This window comes from Nothobranchius furzeri, chromosome 13, assembly GCF_043380555.1.
Source record: "Nothobranchius furzeri strain GRZ-AD chromosome 13, NfurGRZ-RIMD1, whole genome shotgun sequence".
Taxonomy (NCBI): domain Eukaryota; kingdom Metazoa; phylum Chordata; class Actinopteri; order Cyprinodontiformes; family Nothobranchiidae; genus Nothobranchius; species Nothobranchius furzeri.
Window position 1 is genome coordinate 56,783,840 of NC_091753.1, and position 9,983 is coordinate 56,793,822.

A 9,983-nucleotide genomic window follows, 5' to 3' on the forward strand; every position below is an offset into this window, starting at 1 on the left:
TATCATAATAATTATTATTATTATCATTATTATTATTATTATTATTATCCTTGATGGTGAGCCCTGATGTTTTGACACAACGTAAAACAAAACCAACAACAACATGATACATTTTATGAGCGTCGTGCATGTTGTGTTTTATCTACACGAACTCAGTTTTGTGTTTTTCTGTAAAACGTTTCCACAACAACAGATTCAACTTGGTTCAGCTTAGCTGCTAATCGACTCCAGTTTTCAAAGGAAGCTTAATAATTTTCATAATAATACAGACCAACCACCACACGACTGGAACACAGACGTCACATTCATGTGGTATCTGTGCAGAGGGGAGGACAGAGAGGGAGGACAGAGAGAGAGAGAGTTCTGCATCAGATAAGACTCCGTCAGCTCCCGCGGCTCACATCACCAGAGGACCACATCTGTATAGACCACACAGCTGGACCTGCAGGAGGTGAGCGTGCATGCACACACACACACACGCGCACGCACACACACACACACGCGCGCACTGGAACAGCTCAGGCTAGTAATAGGTTTGTCAGATATTTGAATTATTTAACATTTTCTGGTTAACTGCTGCAGGAGGAAAACTAAAGAGTGAATATTTCTGACTGACGGGGAAATTCTGAGAATTCAGAGCAGCTGATGAGCAGATTATTAGCGACTGAAGCAGTTTTATGTTTTATAATCTGATACGGATGATGGAGGACTGGTGTCATGAGGAAGAAAATGAATAAGGAGGACAAGAAGAGACTAAAGTCATAATGTCAAGAAAAAAATTTACCGAGAGCAGATCATAATAATTTGTATTAATGGATCTTACGTACATATTTGATGTAAAACAGACTAATGATCCAGGTTTAGTCTGAAGGTGGTAAAGGTTTTCCAACTACTTTATAAGCATTTTGCCTCTGATCTCTTCTGAAATTAAAACTGCAGGTTTTACTTCCTGGATGCCGTTAGTGAACAGCTTCATTATGACTACAGCTGTTCTTCTAGTCTATTTCTCAGGTAAAAATAGTTTTTTCTATATTTAAAGTCAATCATGATTTTTAAACGAAACAAACCAGAACTGTTTTGATGATGAATATCTAAAGATGAAACAGCTGATTTAATGTTTCTGGGAGATTAGTCACCGGTTTAGACCCGAGTCTAAAAACCACTTTGGTGTTGTAATTATTTCCGTTTCCTCTTTGCTGATTTTGTTCTGATATTGTCACGCTGAGCTGGAGGTTAGGACCCAAAAACGCAGAACTCACTAGACAGGAGCAGATGTAAGTAAGTAAATCCTTTATTTAACGGAGGAGACTTGATCGAGCGATCCAAAAACAAAAACTCACAACTGAGCACTGACTCGGGCAAAACTCGGGAGGGAACAGAACCGCGTGGACACGACGGCGGACCGGCAAACACTGAGGGATAAGACAGGGCTTTTAAACACAGAGGGAGGTGATCAGGGGAACAGGTGACGGGTGTGAGGGGTCTCTGGAGGGAAGGCAGGTGCGTTCAATAAACTAAATGGGGAAAGAACAATGCAGGAGGGAATAATCATGGGACATAAGAGGAGAACCTGGAGGAGGACGGGGACAGAGGGACACAGAACATGACAGATATGTACACTTTCAGGTTTATGTAGTAAAATTCTGCTTCCCACACCTGAGCAGCAATCTGATGGGGAACTTCTCTGATAATTTGGTTCTGCAGAATCCCCAAGTGGGTTCTGCCGTGAGTCTTTTTTATTTTTTAACTTATGAAAATGTTTATTTTGGTCAAAATAAATATTTTTAGAGCTACCAAGTAGTTACTTTCCTTGACAGTGAATGTGCTACTACTAGTTCACCTGCTGAATTAATTATAGATTCACTAAGATAGAGACATCCGTCCATCCAGCCATTTTCCTAACCCACTTGTCCACGTAGGGTGGCGGTGGGGCTGGTGCCTATCTCCAGCGGTCAATGGGCAATCAGGTGGGGTACACCCTGGACAGAGAGCCAGTCCATCGCAGAAGATAAAGACAATAAAGTTTATCTTTTACTAAATAGAATTTTTACCAAGAAATCACAATGTAACCATAGAAACACTACTGTGTGTGTGTGTGTGTGTGTGTGTGTGTGTGTGTGTGTGTGTGCACTCTGTCTTCTCGATCCCCAGTGAGTCGTGGAGGATGGCTGCTTATACTGAGCCAGGATTCTCTGGAGGTTTCTTCCTGTTAAAAGGGAGTTTTCCTCTCCACTGTCGCTGCATGCTTGCTTAGTATGAGGATTGCTGTAAAGACTCTGACACTAGTCAGTGACTCGATGTGACCTGCTGGGTTCCCTATGTAGGAAAGGGATGTTTACTGTGTGAAGGTCCTTGAGACGACTCTTGTTGTGATTTGGCACTTTATAAATAAACTGAACTGGTTCTGATTCTGTCTGGTGTGCGAGATGGTAGTCCTGCTGATCCAGCAGAACCTCCAGAAACTGTTCAGTTAATCATCTGTTGGACTTCATCTGGGTTCTGGAGAGGTCCTGGTCCACTTTTCTTGAAGCTCTCTGAAGGTCCCACCACTCAGTCAGGTTCTGGTCTGGACTCTGACTGGACCGTTGCAACATCCTGATTCTGTTGTGGATCTGCTGCTGTTCTGGATCATTGTTCTGTATCATGACCCGGTTCTATCTGACCTCCAGCTGCCAGACAGATGGTCTCACATTAGACTCTAGGAGACTTTGATGTCCAGAGGAAATCATGGTGGACTTGAGCCCTATTGGGTCAGAACCAGGCCAATCAATCAATCAATCAATCAATCAATCAATCAATCAATCAATCAATCAAATTAGTTTTCTTTTTTAAGCAGAATGAACATAAAACCTGAATTAAAACCCCTCCCCACCACCCATTCAATAATCAAACTCAATAAAATTAAATAAACATCAAATAAGTGACAAAGTGGCCCAAAATCAAACGACAAATACGAATTCAGAAGAAAAACAATCACGAAAAACGATGAAAGGTTTTCAACAGAAACATCTTCAACGACAATTCAAACAACGACCAAACAGAAATTAAAATATTAGGTAATTGGAACGAGTCCAATCAACAAAAGGCGTTCTTATGCAGCTAGCATAATATCATGTATAAGAGTAGCCAATAAAGGGTTAATATCAGTCCCAACAAGGTCTTTAAATCCACGTGTAATCCAAATATCTAGTTATCTGGATTTCTTTTTAAATGGAAACGAGCCAAAGAGTCCCAGCTATCGTTTCTCTCCTGAATGTTAACCTGAGATCTGACCAGATGTACAGAGAAGAGTCAACAGCTGTGGGATTCTACAAAGAAGGTCTAAAATATATAAAAGCATATCATCGGCATAAAGAGAGACTTTATGACTAGATCCCAGATGAGATGCCACTGATACCTGGGTTCTGCCTTAAGGCAACAGCCAACTAAACTGGAGAGGCGACAGTGGGCATTCCTGTCTAGATCTACGGTTCAAATTGAAATAATCTGAAATAGTATTAATGGTACAGAAAGCTGCCAACGGTGAGGAATATAACAATTTTATATTTGGGCCTTAAAGAGGTCGTCCCAGTCCACCCGATCAAACGCCTTCTCAGCATCTAGGGAGAGTACCGCTTCATCAACGCTTTGGTCAGGCGGAGCAGGCACGTTTAGCTCATTAAGCAGACTTTAACATCAAAAACGGATTATTAATCCTTCACAAACCCTGTCTGGTTTGGTGGAACGGTGGAAGGTAGCAAGGTTTTGAAGTGCAGAGCCAGAACCTTCGCAAGAATCTTGGTATCTAAATTCAAGAGAGATATTGGTCTGTAAAAGCCACAGCATAAGGGCTGTTTTCTAATCTTTTCTTCAAAAGCACAGAAAAAAAAACAGCTCGATGCATGGTTGGAATAAGCGATCGAGCAGTAGAGGACTCACTAAAGACCGACAGCAGCAATGGTGAGAGTAGTCCAGAACATTTCTTGAAGAAGTCAGCCTGAAAACCATCTGGTCCGGCTCTGCCTGTCGCTGATCGCAGAAGCAATCTTGGTCGATGAAATATCCATTTCCAGATCTTCAGACAGATCCACACTCCACACTAGGGAAGCAGTAATCGAAAGGTTGCAGGTTCGATCCCGGCTACGGACAGAGAATTCTGCTGTTGTGTCCTTGGGCAAGACACTTAACCCCCCCTGCCTGCTGGTGGTGGTCGGAGGGACCGGTGGCGCCTGTGCTCGGCAGCCTCGCCTCTGTCAGGGCGCCCCAGGGCAGCTGTGGCTACATTGTAGCTCATCCCCACCAGTGTGAATGTGTGTGAACGGATGAATGATACAGTGTAGTGTAAAGGGCTTTGGAGTCCTTACTCTGAGCGGCGCCATACAAGTGCGGGTCATTTATCACACTCACGGAGGGAAAAGTGTTATGGTTGAAAAAAGCTTCCAAATCAGATGAGAACGGTCATTTGCAACATTGACCAAGACCTGTGAAGGTTCTGGTTTCTAAGTGTTGTTCAAATGGTTTACTGGTCATGTTTGGTGCGTGTGTGTTTGTGTGTGTGTGTGTGTGTGTGTGCTTGTATTTGTACCCTTGTGAAGGCCGGATTTGGGATATTTACTTACTTTCTTATGACTGATGGTCCGTTTTAGGACCGAAACTTGGTCCTAATACGGAGTACTCCCTAGGGGTGAGGTTTGCAGATAAGATGTGAATTTAGTTTTTGTTACACATAACTTTAGGAATACACTGGTTAGGGTTAGGCATTGTGGACTCACTAAAATGAATGGAAGTCAATACAAAGTCCTAACATGGGTACAAATACAAGAATGTGTGTGTGTGTGTGATATCAGATGGAAAATGCTCGACTTTGTCAGCGTTCCTGACCTGAAACATCTTGATGTGTTTGTGTTTTCCATCTCAGATCCCAGATCTGTTTATTAAACTCCACTGAAGTTCTGTTTGGACAACGTGAAGCTCCGAGGCCAGAACCTGAAGCTTTCTGGCTCTTTTTTTTTTAACATTTTGGTTTTAGATTTGTAATTTTCTTTAATGAAGTTTAGCTTTAACACCTTTTGGTGTTCAGTATTTCTTTCAGCTGAGACGTAAATCGGTCCCGGCGCTCTTCTTGTGTGGCGACCGGGCTGCAGACAGGAGTTTGTTTTGCAACCACTAATCTGTCGGCATGATGATAATCTGACACAAATGCTGGAATCGAGATTATTTGTCCCACAGCCGATTCCCGTCAAATCAAGGACCTTAAAACTTTTTATTCATTTATTTGATTTAAAATCCTGGTTCTTTAATCTTTTCTTTGGAACAAAGAGCCTGGTGTTATTTATGGGTTCAGTTTGTTTTTCTATGTTAAAACAGACAAAAATCGGCTGACAAACAACAGAACCTCCCGAGGACAGGAAGGCCCGTGTCCTCCATCCTGTTTTTGTAGGAGTGGATGAAGCCGGGCCTCGGGGGCTGCTGGACCAGGATCAGTCAGTGTCGGAAGTAAAACAGAGGAGTCTGACATGCTTTCTGTTTGTGCACGTGGTCCAGAGTAAATAAAGCTGGGCTGCTGGACACAAAAGGCTGAAGAGCAGGAGGTGATGAATCGGATCATGATGGTGATGATGAGGACAGGAAAACGGCAGGTTTCGCCTGAAGACCAGGTCTCACAGAGAAAGATCCAAAACACGACGGAAACCGTGTTTCTGGTTTAACTCTGGGCATTTTTTATGTTCTGTTGGACCTGCTCTGACCCTCCTCTTTGGTTTTCCAGGTATGGATTACCTGAACACCTCCCACGTCACCAACCAATCAGATTTCAGCAGCATCTTTATCAAGCAGGTGCTCCCGCCGCTCTACGCCACCATCTTTGTGTTGGGCATGTGTCTGAATGCCGTAGCTGCCTGGATCTTCTTCAGGGTTCCTGCAGACTCGGGGCTGGTGGTCTACCTGAAGAACATGGTGGTGGCGGACCTCCTCATGCTGTCCTCCTACCCCTTCAGGGTGGCATCTCACCTGGGCTTCGGTGACTGGTACCTCTCAGTCATCATCTGCCGCTACACTGCGGTCCTCTACTACTTCTCCATGTACGTGGGGATCCTCTTCATAGGCTTCATTAGCCTGGAGCGCTACGTTAAGGTGGTCCACCACACCCCGACCCCTAACACCACGTCCTCCTGTAGGTCCAGATTCAGCACGGGGGCCAGGCTGCAGCTCCTGCAAAGTGCCACCTTTGCTCGGGTTCTGGCTCTTGTCACGTGGGGGCTCCTGCTCCTGTGCTGCCTACCCAACACCATCCTAACGAGCCGTGCCGCCACCGAGCCGATCTCCCGGAAATGCATGGAGCTGAAGACACCACTGGGTGTCCAGTGGCACACGGTGTCTAACCTGCTCTGCGTGTGTCTGTTCTGGGTGACGATGTTCATCGTGGCCTTTTCCTACACCTCCATCGCTCACCAAGTATATAAGTCGTACCGACGCATGCGTCAGGACAATGTAGACATCTGCCGCAAGTCCAACCGTAGCATCTTCATCATCCTGGCCGTGTTTTTCATCTGCTTTGTGCCGTACCACGTCTGCCGAGTGCCTTTCACCCTGAGCCAGAGGCCAAAGTCGGGCTTCAGCTGGAACGCCCGCTTCCTACTGTTCCAGGTGAAGGAGGGAACCCTCTTCCTGTCTGCGCTGAACGTCTGCCTCGACCCCATAATCTACTTCCTGATGTGTCAGACCTTCAGAGAGTCACTGCTGAGAAAACTGTCAAGAAAAGAAAGAAGAAGATCCCTGACGACTGCCCAGAGCCTCAGCAACATCTAGGAGAGGCCAGGAGGCAAGGAGACACGGAGACAGGAGACAAGGAGGCAGGAAGAAAGGAGACAAGGAGGCAAAGAGATGAGCAGAAAGGAGAAATGAGACAAGGAGAGAGGGGACAAGGAGGCAGGAAGAAAGGAGACCAGGAGGCAGAAAAAAAGGAGACAAGGAGGCAGGAGACAAGGAGACAGGAGACAAGGAGGCAGGAAGAAAGGAGACAAGGAGGCAAAGAGACGAGTGGAAAGGAGACATGAGACAAGGAGACAAGGAGGCAAAGAGATAAGGATAGACGAGACAAGGAGACAGGGGAAAATGAGGCTGGAAGAAAGGAGACAAAGATGTAGGACACAAAATGACAGGAGGCAAGGAAGGAGGAAGCAAGCAGACAAGGAAAGAAAAGGCAGGGAGACGGGAGGAATAGGTCAGTGGAGAGTCACATAGACATTTTCATAACTTTACTTGTCTTTTTCCTGCTCAGGGTTTATTTACTAATTTTACTCATTTTAATTTCCCAATCTGTTACCATGGCAACACAACATCCATTCAAATGAATTAAGAGTTTTAGCTTTTGAGCTGCAGACTGAATGTGACGTTTAATAAAGTGCAACTGGTTTATTTCATGTAAACAAAAGCAGCTTTTAGATTTAGTTTCATCTGTTCAGGAAACGAGGAACCAGAGGTGAATCTGGACTCGGATGACCCAGCATCGACCCCGCTGGGTCGTCACAAACCCCTCATCAGCACCCAGCTGCTCTGGCTTTGTGGTAATGTGTCCACGCTGAGTTTGTTTAAAGGTTTGGTTTGATGAACAACAGCTCAGGTTGTGCAAGTGATGTTGTCTAAAACGACTGATGGAAACTAGATCAAACTAAATCCTGTTTCAATGCAGAAAAATGAGTCAAACTGTGAAAAATAAACGATGAGTTTCAAACCTGAAAGGTTTTTTATGTCATAACAACTCGGCTCATTGGACCGTGACGATAAACGGGAACCGAACACACGAGTTTTATTTAAAATCAGCCATTTAAATGTGGCAAGGTGGAGAAACGAGGGCCCGGGCGGGATTCGATCCCCAGACTCCCGGGTGAGAGCCATACGCTCCACAGGTGTCAAACTCCAGTCCGCAAGGGCCACTATCCCACATGTTTGAGTGTTTTTCCTGTTTCAACACACCTGATTTCAATCAGCAGGTGATTAACAGGCTTCTGGAGAGCCTGATGAGCTGCTGCACAGCTGAATCAACTGTGTTGGAACAAGGACACAACAAAAAGATGCAGGCTACCGGCCCTCAAGGACTGGAGTTTGACACCGCTGCGTCAGCCAAAGGGACATCCCCTTGGCCAAGTAGCCAGGGCGCATGATCCATCGGGACACTGTGACAGGACACTCACACCGTCACATAAACAACCTGGAACTGAACCAGCAAAAAACAAGCAGCAGCTGTTTACAGGCCGCGTGAAAGGAGACTTTCTGCTGCATCAGGACCAGATTAGGAAACACAAACATTTACAGGCGCTCCCACATTCATGTAAACAATGTTTATTAGTTCACAAGATTTTAATCAGAGGAAGAATCTGTGATTCATGATTGTCTGTGACAGTTTAAACTCTAGTATGTTGCATTTCTTTTTTTTCATGTTTATAATTCAGATGATTTTTTTCTTTGCTTTGCTGTTTATATTTTTTATATATTGATGCAAAATTACTGTGTTTTCAGTGAAGTAACGGCGGCTTACCTGCGTCAATTCTTTAAAACAAGTTTATTTTAAATAAATAAATGTTAAAACTACAGTTCCTGCGTGGTTTGTAGCTTTCCTTCGTGTTCTCCACAAGATATTTCAGGATGTTGTTACTCCTTACCCAAGGGCGGAAATCCCATTTCAATTTTTTTTTTGGGGGGGGGGGGGGGGGGGGGGGAGACGTGAAAAAAAATGCTCTCTACATACAACACTGTATGTCCTTATAAGAGACTGACCTGTGACTCTGTGCCTGTGTCTGACAGGCTCTGGCTGCCAGTGCTCAAGTGACTGGACTTTGCCTAATGAAACCATTTAGAAACAATTTCATAGTTATTTCATTTCTTTCTTATAGATGTCTTTATCAAAATTTAAGTTTCTACTTACTTGACGTTCTGGAGCATTAAAAAACGACCTGATGTCTGCCGTTTTTTGTTTCTCTGCCATTTCAACTGACCTGGTCTGACAGTTGGACAGCAACACACACACAGATGGGATATTGTCATTAGAACGGAGCTGGAGGATATTGATCAACAATAATATCTTGCCAATTTTGTGTCGGTGCGGACCTTACCGACGCATCGCAGCATCCGTTGAGTTTGTTCTGGTTCTGTCAGCTTTCCCTGAACTGAAGCTGTTTCGGTGCTGCCACCTTGTGGTAAAAATGGGTGTCAGCTATTTTTCTTTCTAGTTTCTCACAATCTCCACTAGATGGCGATAGAAACGTCTGTTTATTTTAAATATTTTAGTTTTGACTCGTGAAAAAAAAAAACCATTAGCAACACATCAAATCAGCTAGTCGTTTCCTTTAGTGTTAGTCGTGCTGTTTGATTTCCAACCACAAAATAGTAGGAATTCTCTGTTTTGGTTGGATCTGCTCACTGGTTTCTTGTTCCTGAGCGGTGATAGGATGCAGCGCAGGTGGACCAACAGATGAGGACTTCATATCCAGGAGGAGCGGAGCTGGAGTCTCTGGATTACCTGGCTTGTTTAAATTTAACTGGTCAGGAGATCTTGATCAGGACCAAACGAAAGAGATCCTGGATCCAAGTGGTGAAAAAGATCTTTCTCTGCAAAGCGGCGTGTCTGAAGTTTAGAGACAAGGAGAAGAGGTCTGTTATGTGGGAGGAGCTCGTAGCAGAGCCACCGCCCCTCCTCAAAAGACTCAGCTGAGGTGGCTTGGGCATCTGAGGGGATGCCTCCTGGCTGCCTTTGTTTGGAAGTTATCCAGATACTGGAATGCTATCCTGGGACATATCCAGAACCCTTTGTATGAATGAACAACAACAACAACAACAACAATAACAGTACATTTACTTCTTAATATGTACTTTATAGATGGAAGGGTATATCAGTTGACTCTTTTGCAGGGTGTCTGAGGTGAGTCTAAACCAGGACCTTCATCAGACCAGAGACCATGTTTGGCGTCAGACTAAGAAACAGGAAAACAAAACTTTAACCCCTCGTG

The 9,983-nt window shown here is 44.5% G+C and overlaps 1 protein-coding gene and 1 long non-coding RNA gene across 3 annotated transcripts; one reads left to right on the forward strand and one right to left on the reverse strand.

Moving 5' to 3' along the window:
* Positions 1–329: 329 nt before the first annotated feature.
* On the forward strand, positions 330–8,570 carry LOC107379870 (P2Y purinoceptor 14). Its single transcript, XM_015950825.2, has 2 exons — positions 330–451; positions 5,747–8,570. Exon 2 carries the CDS (start codon positions 5,749–5,751, stop codon positions 6,784–6,786), a length of 1,038 nt encoding a protein of 345 aa, XP_015806311.1. The 5' UTR covers positions 330–451; positions 5,747–5,748; the 3' UTR covers positions 6,787–8,570.
* Positions 1,849–9,209, reverse strand: LOC139062541 (uncharacterized). Of its 2 annotated transcripts, none has more exons than XR_011516092.1 (4): positions 9,090–9,209; positions 8,903–8,977; positions 8,755–8,817; positions 1,849–2,743 (listed from the first exon to the last, which is right to left on the reverse strand). It is a non-coding gene; the product is annotated as an uncharacterized lncRNA (long non-coding RNA). The 2 variants fall into 2 exon arrangements; XR_011516091.1 differs by lacking the exon at positions 1,849–2,743 and adding an exon at positions 6,654–6,782.
* Between the last annotated feature and the right edge of the window lie 774 nt (positions 9,210–9,983).

Coding starts and splice junctions, on each gene's coding strand:
- LOC107379870 (XM_015950825.2), top strand. CDS start 5,749: ATGGATTACCTGAACACCTCCCACGTCACCAACCAATCAGATTTCAGC.